General features: G+C 39.8%; 1 protein-coding gene across 1 annotated transcript; it reads left to right on the forward strand.

The window, feature by feature from the left end:
• The first annotated feature begins 66 nt into the window (after positions 1–66).
• Positions 67–15,916, forward strand: LOC108098772 (tachykinin-like peptides receptor 86C). The gene is made up of 8 exons (XM_017201904.2): positions 67–1,285; positions 10,598–10,743; positions 10,956–11,169; positions 11,270–11,404; positions 13,435–13,515; positions 13,863–14,210; positions 14,543–14,661; positions 14,804–15,916. Exons 1-8 carry the CDS (start codon positions 1,041–1,043, stop codon positions 15,091–15,093), a joined length of 1,578 nt encoding a protein of 525 aa, XP_017057393.1. The 5' UTR covers positions 67–1,040; the 3' UTR covers positions 15,094–15,916.
• Positions 15,917–17,084: the final 1,168 nt, after the last annotated feature.

Consider the following 17,084-nt stretch of genomic DNA (forward strand, 5'->3'; position numbering starts at 1 on the left):
GCATCGGCAGCGGCAGAAGGAGCTGCAGACTTTGAATTTCCAACCATTTTCAGTCGGCGGCGGCACTTTCAGCGCTGAAGAACTCGCGCTGCGTGACTAGCGGTAAATTTGAGCGCCATTTCGATCACAGAGTTCTGCCAACTAACTGGGAATTCGTCGTGTCTGTGTGTGTGTAAGTGCGCTCCTGCTGCATCCGTGTGGGTGTTCTGATTGCTTTAAGCCCGACAAAAGCACAATAACCAATAGTCGCTAAAAAAGTGGCCACAAAATGTGAAAAAAATCTCAAATGTAAACAAAAGCTGAAAGCGAATAAAAAAGTGCGCAAATGTGATTTAAAATTATAATTTAAATGCCCATTAAGTCATATAATCGTGCGGCACTTTAAATATCAATTGATTAAACGAGCTTATGCTTTTACAATGGAATATGAATTCAAATGGTTTCTAAAAAAATATCAAAATAAAAACAAATAATAAGAAGTGACAAACTGATTACATTTTATTTATTTTTAATCGTGTGGCTAATAACTTGGTAGAGTTTTAATTTATTAATCAAACATAATTTAATGAAAAGCTTAACGAATACAGCTTTTTAAATTAAACAAAAGTAGATTACGTTAGATAATCTCATTTGTAAAAGTATGCCCACGCAAATTAAACTCGTATTAAATTATTTATTATGTATACTCAAACTCTTCGTGTAATTAATAACAAAGTGCTTAAAAACCAATCAGATAATTAACTTTAAGAGTGATTTTTAACGAGTGTGCAGCCGTGACAGTTTTTGCAACCAAACGGCGCCACACGCAATTTTAAGTGCAACTTGTCCCTGACCACGCCCCCAAATTAAGAGAGTAATGCATGCGGCTGTCAGTTGAAAGGATATAAAAAGGAAGAGTCCGGCCACAAAAGAGGATCAAGAGTCAAGAGGAAGCTGCCCAGTGAAAGCCCGGCTATTAAGGGGGAAGTAAGGAGGCGAAGCATCCAAGGAGCAATCCGCCGAGGACCTCAATGGTTTCTATGGTGCTGCGTCGTCATTAAATGTGGCACGAGTGCAGCGGAATCATTACGCAACGTCCACGTATCGTGATTAAAGTGTGGAAAATGTCGGAAATTGTGGACACCGAGCTGCTGGTCAACTGCACCATCCTCGCCGTTCGCCGGTTCGAGCTGAATAGCATTGTGAACACCACGCTCCTGGGCACTCTCAACCGAACCGAGGTGGTCAGCCTCCTGTCGAGCATCATCGAAAACCGGGATAATCTGCAGAGCATCAACGAGGCCAAGTGAGTGCACCCTTTCATTTACATTCAACGGGCTTCCGTTAAAATCGCTCGACTTCCCCGAACTCCTTCAGAGCTTCCACAGATAACACGCTTCGCGTAAATCGTCTAAAGCCCTCGACGAAAATATGCAAATTAAACGGTAGAGTTAAGCCCGATTCGCGGAACCCGACAACTTGCCGCTGATGAGGGCCAACTGATTATTCGCGGTCAGCTCTTAAATTGAATAAAGTTTGCGGACGATTATCTGCCATCAAGATAATCGTGTTTACCGTTTCATTAGGCCACTGCACAAGGAAAAACTGAAGCAGAAAGTTTGTTGAACCTATAATTACAATAAGTATCCTAAAGGAGTATATTGCAAAAATTAAGTTAATAAAAATCTTTCTTTCTTTCTTTTAGTTCATTAAAGTAGAATAGGGAAACCTTTTGAAATACCGTAAACCAAAAGAAGTAACTTTTTTTCTCTGTGAGGTTGTCAAAAGTGTTTGCTTTCCTTTTTATAGAATCTCAAGACTAAGAAATTGGTTAAGAGCCAGTAAATTTGTTTAGGTTTAATCTGATTATTATAAAAATAATATATACAGTAGCTCGTCACGAAGGCTTTTAAATTATTTAAGGGCGTTTTGACACTCTTTTATTTAAGCGGTCCTTATTGTTATTTATAATTTGTAATCATGCGATGTGCAGCTGGACATGTTAAATATTGAATGACTTCTTTGTAAAATAAATAAAAACATACTGTGGCCTGGTTAAATTGACACAATGAATACATTTCAATGACAGAGCATTTTCTTTTGGAAATTAATTAATTTTTTTGTTTACATTTTATTATGGACCATGGCATATAACCCCTATGTTTTATTCATTCTATTCATTCATATGTTGCAAGTTTTTTATGTGACAAAAGTTCTTGCCTAATTGATTAGTTCGCCAGTTAGTTAGAAGTGAGCTTAATCAAATAGTATCCACACTAATATAATTGATCAACAAATTCTGATCGAACTACTTCAACCGCCATATAATGACCCCGTGATAATTAACAGAATTAATTGCTCCTTCTGGCGCTGAAAGGAGTTGCAAAAGCCACATATAATGCGGTGTTAATACGCTTTAATCACGGTAATTATTTTCCGTGGACTAAGAACTTAAACTGCTTGTGCTATAAAAACTCTTATTTACATTCGGAACAAAGCTAACCGCAAAGGGATATTAATGAGTTGCCACTATTGCGTAATAACTCAAACTTTGTGGCATATCTGAAACAATAACAACCCACGGAAAAGGGCACTCGATGCAAAGTCCAGGCAGTAATTTGATCAATGATTGAAATTTTTTGGTCCTGTTTGGGTCCGCCTAATTAAACTCTTAAATTTCTTTCAATCTCACTTCGTGGACTATTGTTTTTGTCGTATGGCCGCCAATTGTTTTTCATCGGAAAATTTCCAGACAAAATTGCGTTGTTTGTGCTTTATTTTCCGTTCATTTTGCAAAGCAGTAACCCCTTTAATTATAAAGTTTTGTCGAAAAGAATAATGTAAGGTAAAAAAAGGAAAAAATGACAAAAAACTTGGTTTCTCGGCAATTACCTTTACAATTTTTTTTATTAAATGCCACCTGTTGTTTTGTTTTCTGTTTAATTTCTTGGAAAAAACCAGGACAATTTTGTTTTGTGAGCGAAAACTCGCATTCTTTTACTAAAAGAACTTCCACGAAAACGCTGAAAGCTATTTTTCAGTTCACATTTTTCAATAGATAAAGATTTCAGAATGCAATTTAAATATCAACCTTGAAGCGCTCATAGTGAGTTTTTCCTAATTTCACTTTTTCAATTTAAAGTCATCTCTATCGCTACAACCTGAAGCGAGAAAACATCCTTTGTTATTGCGCCCTTTTAGTAGAGAATACCCAACAACCACACTGAAAGGACTTTTCCCAAACTCATCCGGACCCGAGTTTACTAATTGTTTCCTCTTCGACATTCTGTGTTAGGTGACAAACTGGGAAGGGAAAGGGGAAAGTAGCGAAACAAATAATTAAATTCCGACAAATGCAAAGCTCTCGGCTGCCCAAACCGAACTAAATCCTCAAAAAACTTTGACACAAACAAAACGACGTTGCAATTGTTGTTCGACGTTCTATATTTGGGTCCTAAGCCTCGAGATTTAATGCTCTTTGTGAAAAAGAAAGTAAGTGAAAGTGGAAAGGTGCACGGAAAGAAAACAAGGTCATGTTTAACATGATTGACGCACTAATTGTAGGTTGTCAGAAAATGTTGTACGGTCTAATTGGAGTTCATGTTGAGACCTTTGTACCTCTAATTGTTTCATGCCAAAAAAATATAAATGAAGTTATTTTTTTTTTTGCGGGTTTTTATTGGAAAACCTTAATGTTTTAAATTCCTTGGCAATGAATCCTCCCCAAGATTTGTTTGTTGACTCCTTTGGAATATCATAAATTTTTAACTAATTGAGTTAATAGTTTTGTTTCCTCTGCATGACCTTTGTTTTTGCAAGGGGCATTTGAGCAGGTGAATTGCCTGTCGCTTGTCTCGAGTTAAGCTCATTATATTTGCTTCAATCAGGGCAAATGCCACGGACATTTCCCATGGATTATTGACGGAGAGAACTTGACAGTTTCCCTCAGACACTTTGGCCATGCGAAGGGGATTTTGCCCACACACTTGAGTGCCTAAGGGCAAACCCCCCGCGGCGTATACGCAATGTCAAAGTTTATTACAATGCGATGAAACGGCTTGCTTTAGTCGATTTAAAGGGGAGAACACATCCTTTCGAATTTGATGTTTATAGCGTTCCGTACGCTTATTGATTTTGATACTTGCCCAATGATAACGGGACGGCACAACAAAAGGAGACACGACATTAGTCCATATCCTGCCGCTTGTAGCTGCTGTTGGTGTCCATCGGGGCTTCGGCATTTTTATGGCCAGACTCAAATCCAATCAGAATGGATGGCCCACATAAAAACAAGAAGTTTCCTTCGCTATTGCCAGACAACGAATTCGGAATGCCCTGGGGAAAAGTCCATAGTAGTTAAAGTAAATAATGTCTAATTAAATAGTTCTAAAGTTTCCTTTTTGAATTTCTTGAATGATTTAACTTCTATGCATATTTATGGAGTGCAATTTTTTTTTGCACTTATATTAATTCTGAAAACAAAACAATTTAAACAAATTTACTTAAATTGTTTTGTTCTACTCAAAAACCAAGTTGCCTCCCAATTTATGTAAGTGTTTATAATTCTTTGGACTACACTTTTCATGTTCTTAGGGCGGCATAATCCAATATCCTGGCCAAATCTCCTTTAAGGAGTGTAATTTATCTAGCCAAGTCCGAAAAGTGTGCAGTAGCCGGCTAAACAAGCTGAGGAACCCTTCGAGACGCCTCGAACTGTAACATTCCGGATGAGAATCGAAAGAAATTGTTTGGATTAGGTCCGCAAAGACTGCCGCCTCGGAGGAGGCAGAGAGACCGAGAGGACGAAAGGACTCCTTTGTGCCGCAGTGGGGAACAGTTTGTTTATGTCGATTCATCGATAGCTAAGCCCAGAGCTCAGTGGGAAATTCTTCGAAGCCTAGGATGGCTTTTCCGAAAAAAAATATTGCTGGCCATTTCGAGGGGACTCGACGAGCGGGAAAATAAGGAGGACACACTCTCTGCAAGTTGAGTAATTTGCATATGACAAATTTTTCAATTAACTTTTTCTCGCCAAACATAAAACAAGTCCCCAGTGCGAAGGGGAAATTTCGTTGGACTGTGCGCTCTGAATGGATAGAGTCGGCAGTAATAATGGCAGCAAGGGCCGCCAATGAAACAGATATTCGGACAGTGGCATGAAAATTTAATGGCCACTACATGGCAAACAACATGGAAAGTTTCATTTACGCATTGTCCTGCCGCCCTCGTCATCAACACTCTCGATTGCTGTGTCAAGTGCATGTGTGTGTGTGTGTGTGTGTGTGAATGCAGGATGTGGAGGCTGGGGTGCAAGGATTCAGCGAGAACTGAAGGACTGGGGATCAAGGGTCGGGGGGCGAAATCGAGGGCCCGTGACCACCTACGTTCATAAATTCCGAAATTGAAAATGGCCTCATTTGCGGAGCGTGTCGAAAATTCGAGTGTCTGCCCAACGAAAAGGTCGCATTGTTTTCATCCTGTCAACGATGATGATTCTGTTCTGAGGATGGGCTTGGGTTCGGTGCCTCTGACAGCCACCATATGTCAGGCTTCGATGAACATCGGTCCTAACTTATCCTAACATACTGGCTGCGACACCACTCACATAAGCAAGGTCAGCACTGTGGGAAAAACAAGGGCCTCAAATCAATAATATTTGTGGTGCGCACATATAATTTATTTTCTGGGTAATGCACAGGTAATAACAAACTCAGTTTAAAGCTTTGCTAACCTACAATTTTGAAACGTATGATAATTAATTTAAAAGTATGCTTTGAAAAAAAGTACATTGCATATTGGCATTTATCCCAAAGACTTTGGAATAATAAATATATACTTTTACTTTTTTTTTTCTCTTTTAAATAGATTTTTATTAAAAAAAAACTTTGGAGTAACGAAAAATTTACCCCACTTTTGGAAACCCTTTCAGGTGGTTTTGAATCTCCAAGGATTATTTTGGCACCTTTAGTGTTATCTTTTCCAAATTCCTTCTCAGAATTGAATTTAAGAAGAAATCCAATTACCGTACACTTAAAATCCCCCCAAAGCCGCTCCTTCGCTCCGGAAAATTAGTATTTCAACGACTTGATGGAGAGAGCCTTTAAGTTACGTGACACTTTCAGCTCGGTAACTTTTCCGACTTTGGCAACTGCCGTTGGCAGTCGAAGTTGCCGCCTTAACTATAAACACTGTGGCCAAAGGAACTTGCAGCCCAACTTGCAACCTGCGTGCCGCATTCCCAATGCGGCTCTTGTAAAATGGCTGAGGACCTGCTTTCTACCCTGGTTAAAAGTGTGCAGTGACTGGAAAATGCAACCCAAAGGAACCGGTGAGCCAGGCAATCGGAGAACCGGAGAAGGTTAAAATATTGCCGGGGAAATAGAGTAGCCGCAATACCGCCAATTTGGCTTGCATCGTTCGTCATGCATAAAATATTCAGTGAAATATAATAAAGGGCGAAAAGCGAATGCGAAACATGTGAACTGAAGCGCTCCCAAGGAAATAGTGCGCCATTTACAGTTACAAAGGGGGGTTGAAGGGGGTTAAAGGGGGTGAAAGAGGGTTAAAGGGACCCCCGTGGGGGATGCCGAAGGGGGTCGTCGACTATTAGCCAAGTTAATGTGGGCAACTCACCTCTACGAGTGTGACGATAAACTCGTCTAACTGCCGCCTAATGACTGGCAATTTGTTTTTGCCCCCCATGAACAGGAAATTACCGAAGGGCGAACTATAAACGCTGATAATTCCTTTAATGCTTATAATTGACTGGGAAAACTACATTCATAATTCACTTTACTCGGTTTGAATTGAAAAGAAAGAGTTGTGTACTAATGTTGTAGAAAATAAAAGAAATATTGACTGCATTAAATTGTATTATAAATCATAATGCAAATTTCCCGAGCAGAATATTTCTTCTGGGTAAATGTTAAATGTTATTGTTTCAAATTAACTGGGAAAACTTAATTCATAAATCAGTTAACTAGGCGTTAAATTAAATAAAAATTCTATGAACGCTTAGGTGACAAATTATATCTGCAAATCCAATTTAAAACGAACAATGAATATTGATTTAAACAGTTTCGCTCACTTTATATTAAAATAATTGCTCATTGATTTATTATAATTACCGCAAATCGGAGAATTTGCCACCATCCCCGAAAGGTCATAATTTAAACATAAGGCCGAATCATTTGAGCGGAAGTTTGTGTGCTGGCAAAAAAAAAAGAATGTTGGCACTTAAATATAGAAAAAGTAAACAACCGCGAAATCAATTCAATCAGAACGAAATCGTAAAAGCAAAAAATATATTCGCAACGTATTGATTCCAGGACATCCGTCGAAAAGCCACTCGGAATTCGTTCACTTTAGCGAATCTAAGCAGCTGACACTTTTGGGACTTTACCGAGTAAAAAAGCAATTCTCCTGCCTGCCAAAATTGCTCAACAATTTTATGGGAATTCGCGGAATGTCTTCCAAGGAAAAAATTTGCATATTCAGACCGAAAAATATAACGACTGCCAAGAAATGCGAACTGCCCGTTGGTTATTACTGCCAAATTCTCTGGGAAAAACAAGTCCGAAGCTCCCCACTGTCATTAGCCGAGTTTCTAGGACATGCCACAAAAATTATAAGTTTTATGTGTGCGAAAGTACGATGAATAAATGGTCGAACACTTCGGGGCGGAAGTAATTAGTTCACTTCTGACGGCAAAACACTTCCGTCCATGAATGATGATTATTATAATAACAGGAACAAACTGGAGTTTAGCACGGATTTATAATGGCAGCGAACTTAATTGGCCCGAAACAAAGGAGAAGCGAGGAGAAAAAGGAAAAATACAAATTACGTTAATCAAGTTAAATTTGCTTAAATTAGGCTGAAAATGTACACCACCCAAGGAGGCGGGACTTGACTTCCCTTCATTGTCCTTCGTTAGCCAGATCCTCTTGAAGTCAGCTGCAATCGTACGAGGCCATAAATCTGCTGGTAACTTTTTGCCAGAATTTGTTATGAGTGAAAAGTTCCGAAAGACAACAGCAATTATCATAATAGAAAAACAGCCAACGTTGCGAAGCCCAAAAAAGTAGGCAAGTGAAAAGTTTTTCAGTTTAAAAGGTTGTCGAGTTGTTTGTGTCGCATTTAAAAAGGAATTTAAGCAAATATGCAAATGCATGTCGGAAATATTCGGAAATTCACTTTGCATTTCACGTGCAGTGAGCCAATTAAAATGCGTGCATAAATTCCCTTCATTGAAATAGAAATGCTAATTATACTCCATTTAAATTCGTTGAAATTAATTATATCTAATAAGGCCATGACAGTTCAATTAGCACATATTTTATGTAAACATTTTTAGCCTCGTGTTCCAAAAATAATACTTATTTTTGGGCATTACATGGCGCCCACTAAATACGGATTGTAAACCATGGAAGCTCTGACTTTGTGTCTACATACCTAATTAATGGAGTTCTTGTTTTCGTTCGGCGCAGCGTTCAATATCTAATTAAATGTGAAATCGATAGTCCAATCGCAGATAAATAAATGGAATGTAACACGATATATCACGGGCTGCACAAACGAATTGTGGCTAAATGTTAGCACAATTATAGCCATCTATATTCTAGACTGGAAATACAAAACGGCGATAATTAAGACAAGAGCTCGCGAATTGCAAAAATAAACAGACTGTTATAGATCCTTACGAGGCAATAAATAAAACCAAACCAAAACAATTATGATTTGATCAATTTACTTTGCAGATTGATTCGTGTAGCAAATTTTTGGTTGGGCGTTGGCCGAAATAAATTTTAACTGCAATATGGCAGGTGATTCTCAAAGAAATCCACTCAATTGAGGAGAAATCATATTTATTGTGTTTCAACAATTCAAATGCGGGTACGCAATTTCATCATCGATTGGATTTGATTTTATTTGACCACTTGACAATCCCGCACTTCATTGACTTGAAATCAGTGCATATGTGGCAATATGGTTAAGTGCAACGAACCGAGACTTTGATTGTCAACATGCGATAGATAAATGAGTAAAGAGGAATACTAGTATATAGAATGCAACAGTTTTTCGGAGTTCGCCTGCAAAATGTTTGGCAATTTAATCGTATTGGTATTGTGGAAACTTAATTGGGACCACAGAACCCAATTAATTTCAAAGTAATGCTCGACTGTCGGATAGTCGAATATTTTGTGGGCCAAACAATACCAATCAATCAGGGCATCAATCATGGTTAGACATAAAAGGAAAGTGGGAAATTCGATGCCGGAGAGACAACTGGTAATAGCAATGAAAATGGATGAATGTGAACAATTCGTTTATTGAATTTTCGTTGGAATTGTGTCTGCTGCATTTTGAACAGGGCGTCGGCGGCGGCAGCGGCAGCGGCTGTATCGGTGGCACAAATAGAAAAGCAGACAAGGCACGGCTCATTGATATTGCTCATACGCCCCGTGGCACTCAGACAAAAGGCACAACCGGCCCACTGGCAACTGAAATCGGGAGTAGTCAGCGGATAAGTCCCCGGCAATCATCGAACAAGGTTCCTCTAATTAATGGGATTTACCATTCGCCATTCATGCAGTCACCACTCGCTAATCAAAGGGAAGCCCACCAATCATGATTGAATGACAAAGACAAAGGCACCCATCGAAATAATTAGCGACATGTTCATTCGCATCGCGAGTTCTGTACTTTTAGGATTAGCATAATGCCCTCCCGATATGGTAATCGGATCTTTAGATCGGCAGAACTAATATCCCTCATCCTTCACCTCGTTTCCGCCGGAAAATACGGATGTTGTTCGCCCAATGGAATTACCGCACAATTTCTGCTAGTTTGTTGCTGCTTCCATTTCGATAAGGACACTTCGTTTGTGGCAAGTTTCCTTTAAGGACTTCTCGCCCAGCTTGTGCTTCATTGATTTCCTATTGTTATTGCCCCGGCGAAGACTGGTTTGTTCGCCGCTCTGAAAAAGGTTTGGCAAATCGCAAAGTTTCAGCCATTCTCTGATTGAATTTGCCCAATATTGTTTGCCTCGAAAGGCGGCCAGCAAAGTCGGATTAAAGTCGGGTGCTCTTCAAAGAGATTCTGATTCTGATTCTGTCCGTGAAATATGCGTTCAATTTAAGGGTATTTATGGCAAAGGCAAAGAGTTTTAGAATTTTTAAAACCTTCCAAGTAGCCTTACGTCTCTTACACATTTGTGTAAGTATAAGTGCTTTGGGTTTGCTTCAGAATAATACATCGAGTGAAATTTTCGGGGAAAAGTAGCCATTAAAGAGGTTGTCTGCCAACGGGTTACAAATATATGCGGGGGTCCATTAGACAAACTATATATTACATATTAATTCCCATTTGAATTATTAAAATATCAATATACCAATACCAAACATTGGAAAATGTCTATCACTTTAAACTTTCCTCGAAGTGTGCAAACAATTTCGAAGGGCGTAACTAATGATCTATTGATTTTCTTCTGAAAATGTTTTTACACCATTGCCTTCGTTGGAGCCTCCAGCGAATTTTCACCATCCGATTCGGCTTTACATAATTGGAACTTTCGCAATAAATTCTCTGTTTTCGCCTGCTTTCGATTCACCCGCAGAGACTTTCTAACCGAGTGCCTGTTTCCATCGCCGACCAGACCGTACGAGTTGCCATGGGAGCAGAAAACGATTTGGGCCATCATTTTCGGACTGATGATGTTTGTGGCGATTGCCGGCAATGGCATTGTTCTCTGGATTGTAACAGGTAAGCATCGCTGCTTTAAAGTAGCACTCCCAGCGAACAAAAAACAGAAGAAATAAAAAGTATATCACGTATACGCCGCAATGGCGGCAGCCATAATTCTTCTTCTCCCTCCTAATATCCAATAATTTTTTGTCTTGGCACGTTTCTCTGTGTGTTTCTCCGTGTTTTCCCCTCTAATTCTGTGTTCTTTTTCGCCCCTCTCCGTTTTGCAGGACATCGCAGCATGCGGACGGTCACAAATTACTTCCTGCTGAATTTGAGCATTGCCGACCTGCTGATGTCCTCGCTGAACTGCGTCTTCAATTTTATTTTCATGCTCAATTCGGATTGGCCATTCGGATCGATTTATTGCACAATCAACAATTTCGTGGCCAACGTCACGGTCTCCACATCGGTTTTTACGCTCGTGGCCATCAGCTTCGATAGGTGAGTACCGCCCCCCTTCCCCCTTTTCCTCCTTTCCACCATTTTCCTCCAGCGTCATCTAATCTGTGCGTCGGCACATCCGCTTCCTGCCATCCTGCAGATACATCGCCATTGTGCATCCGCTGAAGCGCCGAACGTCGCGTCGGAAGGTTCGCATCATCCTGGTCCTGATCTGGGTACTCAGCTGTGTGTTGTCGGCGCCCTGTCTCCTCTACTCGAGCATCATGACCAAGCAGTGAGTGGACTCTTGCCCTGAAACAATACTTTTTTCCCATGTTTCAAGACGGGGTATTTCCCTTTTAATTGGGGGTTTGCCAAACAACTGCAGGATTTTGATGGGAACTATGTTGCTGTGGTTTTCCAAGCAAGTTATCGATATATTTAAAAGTATAAAAGGCATTGAGATACATAATAAAAAAATGAATAAAAAAACCTTATTTTCGAAGTTAATATTTATTACTTTAAGTGTATAAATACATTTTTAAATCTTATTAAATTTAGTAGTAATTTTTTGACACTTCTAAACTTCTTTTATTAAATATTTAATTATTAAAGTTTGGATTCAAATGTAACTTAACATTTTACCCATATGAGTTTTCAAATTGTATAATTTGAATAAATAAATAGATTATTAGAATTTAGTCACCACTTTTAAATATTAAAATTTCAATTTAATTCTTAATTTATATAAATTACCCATTACTAAGTTATATTTACTTAAACGTATCATTTTTATAGTGAACCACTTCCAGGCGTATTTGGCTGCTCAGTTTCGCAAACTAACTTTGCACTTTGTTGCTGCTTAATCCTCACGTGAAACACAAAACGCTCCGCATAAATAAGTTTGTAAGCCAGGGCTCACCAGTTGGCCAGACTCCCCGTGGAGTGGAAGTGGAAGTGGCAGTGGCAGTGGAGCAGCTCCCGCGGCTCCCGTGGCTCCCGTGGCTCCCATATCGATTTGAGAGGCCAAACAAATATAAAATGAAATTCCTTCCACCTTCCCGGAGTACTGCCATATTTTTTCACGTCTCCCTATTTTTCGTCGGCCATTTTCGGTGTTGATATAAGCATCCACATCCATCTAAATCACCTCCTCGTCGTCGCCTCTCCTGCGACGCCTTCATTTGAATTTTACGCAAATTCGCAACATTCGGTCGGTGAATTTCTGGCGTCGTGGGAAGGTCGGGTGTCCTGTTTAATAGAATTGAAGCATTTTTTATTTAGACTCTTGGCAGGCAGGCAGAGCCCTAGCCCGGGATAAAAGGTCTCCCTGGGAAACAGACTTCTGGCATAATAAAGATGGCAAGTTCATATATCAAAATGTGATAAGGAATGGCCAAGCTAAAGCTCAACGAGAGTCAAACGATGGCAAAATTCTGACAAGGACATATAGAAGGCAGTGAATATAAGGGGATATATGACCAGTGGGACGATTTAGAGAAGTGTGTGATAACTGAATGGAGTACAAATTGGGGAAGAAATCCCAAAGGGGAAACACAATTGTACGACTTAAACGGAATGCATTGATTAAAAAAAGAAAGCATCAATGCTTTTGAATGTGCAAGCTAAACTAAATTAGTTTTGTGTATTAGAAATATATTTTTCCTATATCAACAAACTATATTTAAATAGATGCCACCCCCAACATTTTTAATAGCTTCAATAAATCTTTTCACGATAAAGCTAATAAACAAGCGTGCCAAATCAAATAATGTGGGGCTTAAATCAATTGCTGACCAAATAGCGCAAAAAAGCAACAAAAATTTCAATTTAATTCAATCAATTTCGGTGTGGAAAGCACCCTTTTTTCGACAGAGCAACCTCCGCAGGCATTTCAACCAACATTGTTGGTCAAATTATGACCTGTCTGCCAGTTGCCATAGCCGTGTTATTAATGGCCGGAAAAGTGCCGGTAAGCAGACAGGTGAGGGGTTTTCCGCGGTCCTGGGACAACGGACCCTTTAAGTGCTCGACAACGCTGAGCCATGAAATACATTATAATTTGGCAAATTAAGTTTTCAATTTGACGACGGGCCGAGAGTAAAATTCGTCATGCTTGTAAAAGGCAACTCACCAACTTCCCATCTGCCACTTCTGCCACTTCCTTGGTGCTTAGGCCTGTGGAACCGTGAAACTTGACAGCTTTTTATGTTCTGGGGTGTAATTAAGTGATGAAATTTTGATTTATCAGTTTCCGGAATTTAAATATTTAAAGGAATACCCCAAGACGGCGTTGTAATAACGTGTTAAAATGAATTATTGCAGCTATTACAATGGAAAATCGCGGACTGTGTGCTTTATGATGTGGCCAGATGGAAGATACCCCACTTCAATGGCTGATTATGCGTAAGTTTATTAAATAACAATTCTAGATTAGAAAGATTAATAGTTATTACGTAATCAAAAATATTACTAGTGTGTAATAAAAACTCCTTCAGGTTTGAAAACATCATAAAATTACACCTAAGACTATGTTTCTTTAGACCCAAAGTTTTAATTTTAAGGGACATTAACTTTATTTAAATGAATTCTTTTAATTTTATTAAAAAGTATTGTAAGTACGATTTAAGTGGTCTCACCTTGCACTTTAAGTTGCAATTTTTGTGCATAAATCTAATTAATGAATACATCTTTTATAATGCAAAATAAATTAATAATAAATTAAATTTTAATAAATTTATATCCCCATCTAGGTACAACCTTATCATCCTGGTGCTAACCTATGGCATTCCCATGATTGTAATGCTCATCTGCTACTCGTTGATGGGTCGCGTCCTTTGGGGCAGTCGATCGATTGGGGAGAACACGGACCGCCAGATGGAGTCGATGAAGTCGAAACGGAAGGTGGTGCGAATGTTCATCGCCATCGTGTCCATCTTCGCCATTTGCTGGCTGCCGTATCACCTGTTCTTCATCTACGCCTATCACAACAACCAGGTGGCATCCACGAAGTATGTGCAGCACATGTATCTCGGTTTCTATTGGCTGGCCATGTCCAATGCCATGGTCAATCCGCTCATCTACTACTGGATGAATAAGAGGTAATTGCACTGCAGTCTGCAGATGTAATGGCATACTGAGTGGCAATGTCAGTGGTGCATGCTTTTCCCTTTTCCTAAAAGCCTTTATGTGAAGCCAAGAAAAATTGAAAACCAGTTCTATAATTAAAATCGTAAAATGTATTTTGTGACAAAATATGTGGTGGAAAAACGTGTGGTTATATTTACCATATGTTACTTTATGGAATTGCTTGTGCTGTTTATTTCTTCTTCCTTGGTTAATTTATCCTTTATTTTTCCCCACTGGCAATCTTTCCTTAGTGGTTTTTTTTACTAATTTATTCCTTTCAATTTTTGTTTCGTTTTTTTTCTAGGTTTCGGATGTATTTCCAGCGCATCATCTGCTGCTGCTGCGTGGGCCTCACCCGCCACAGATTCGACTCGCCGAAGAGCCGGCTGACGAACAAGAACAGCTCGCACCGGCACACACGAGGTGGGTACACCGTCGCCCAGTCGCTCCCCAACTCCTCCCCCCGACCACCCAGACAACCCAAACCACCCAGACCAACCATGCCAACCATGCCACTCAGTTGCACATGTCTCACCACTCACCACTCCCCCGCAACCTTCCGCAGCGGAGACCAAGAGTCAGTGGAAGCGCAGCACGATGGAGACCCAGATCCAGCAGGCGCCGCTCACCAGTTCCGGTCGGGATCAGCGGAACGCACAGACGCAGTCGCTGGGCGGAGCGGGATCCAATCGGACCGCCGTCGAGTGCATCATGGAGCGGCCGGCGGACGGAACATCATCGCCGCTCTGCCTCTCGATCAACAATAGTGTGGGCGAGCGGCAGCGCGTGAAAATCAAGTACATCTCCTGTGACGAGGACAATAATCCCGTGGAGCACAGTCCCAAGCAGCTGTGATGCTACCCCGACCTGTCCTCCTCCTCCTTCGCCGGTCCCTCGTCAAATGGACTGTGAGTCCCTCCATTGGCTTTGGCTTTGGGAACGATTCGCTGCGGAGGAAATGCAATTTGCCATTGCTTGCTCTGCTCTGCTCTGTACATACACCCACGCCCACGAAAAGAGGACACACAAGATGCACATCAGGGTGGGTCGATCGTAGGAGAAAAATAATTGGATATTAAGGAATTCATTTAGATACTTTAATTAAATATTGATACTATAAAATAATTGTTACAAATGTGATTAATTGCTTTTGTAAAATATTTTGATCTTAACTTAACCTATTTAAGTCAAAAAAATAAATTTAAGTGTGTTCATAATTATTCGTTATCTGCAATAAGGAGATATTAAATTTGATTTTATAATTATTTATTTTTTTTTATTTTCTATTATCAAATTAGGCAAATCGACCCACCCTAACGCAAATATAAAGTCGAATTTCCGGTTGTCTAAAGAAAATACTTCAGCATGAAGAAAAAACTTACCAATAAATTGAGTTTGTATATGTATTTGTATAAAAGAATCCTTAGCCATCGAAGAGCTGTAAGTTTTAACTGTTGTAAACATCTAGGCTAAGCCGAGTTTGTAAATACATTCTGTGTATATCTGACAAATATATATATACTATATATATCTGCGTATATGTTCGTGCTATTCGTTCGAGTGAATCAATTAAGTGAGACATCGAATTTGTCGCTCTCAGCTGTTTAAAGCTCACTTTATTAATAGAACAATTCATGTTATTGGTTTTGGTTATTGCCATCTGTAAATATATGTGAAAAATCTAAATGAAATTGCAAGAACAATGTGTGTAATTAAATTCAAATAAACTTAAACGGGCGACACATTTAATTGACCGAAAATGAAGTGATGCAATTAGGATTACGGACAGCAAACAGAATTGAAGTCTGTAATTGGCGGCAGATCTCGAAAGAGATGTCCTCAAAGCACTTCGGCTCACCTCAAGGGTTAGGCAAATGCTTAAACTGGAAAATGGAAATGGAAAATGAGCATTAAGCTGGGATTAATTTGCTTGAATAAATACTAATTTGCCTGCGAAAATGTGCTGCTGCTAATATTATTAGACCGGTCCCAAAAGGGAATTTGCATTCCATTATGCTCGCAGTGGCAGTGGCATTATTTATGCAAAGCCGAGAGTCCAATTCCATTCAGCCCAGTTGGCCATGCTCGAATTAATACTGATGTGGATACTTAGTTATTACTCAGCCAAATCTGAGATCTGAAAGCCAAAGGCTGGGTGACGATGATGGTGAAAGGTCCTTTCATGCAAACTCGCCAAAAAGCGAATCCTTTCAATCGCTCGCCAATCATATCTTCCGCCGACCTTCACCCGCATCGCATCATCCCATTCATTCATCTGCTTTTCAATAGTTCAATTTTAAAGGATCTGCTCTTTACTCATCCCAAAGGCAAACAGACGCCCGATTCAAGAGACACCAAATACTCGCATAATGGTTAAGCGATTAGGGAATGTAATTGAAATGCAAACCGAATCCGAATCCGAAATCGAGAATGAGAACGAGAATGAAACCTAACCCCATGAAATACCACTTGGGGAGACATTCAACTATCTAATTGAATCACAAACCGTTCCAGTGGACCACATTCGCTTGGTTTTTTTCTTTCCACTCCGAATTGGGATAGAAACCAAAGCCCTAAACCTAACCAAAACCAAAAATCGAAACCAGAAAACACAAAGCGCTACATTTTTATTGCCCGATTGCCGGCGGTTGGGGAGAAAGTCGCGCTAATGCGTTAAATTGCTTGTTGCACAGAACCGAACCCACAATGAAATCGATGGACGGCGAGTGGCCCACAAGGCACTCTTTTATTTTTTGTTGTATTTTTTTTATTCGAGGTAATAGGATTTGATGGGTTCGAAGAGCTCCCCATTCGCAGAATAACAATTTGCATAATAAGTTGATGTT

The sequence above is a fragment of the Drosophila ficusphila genome, unplaced genomic scaffold (genome assembly GCF_018152265.1).
Source record: "Drosophila ficusphila isolate 14025-0441.05 unplaced genomic scaffold, ASM1815226v1 contig_791, whole genome shotgun sequence".
Taxonomy (NCBI): domain Eukaryota; kingdom Metazoa; phylum Arthropoda; class Insecta; order Diptera; family Drosophilidae; genus Drosophila; species Drosophila ficusphila.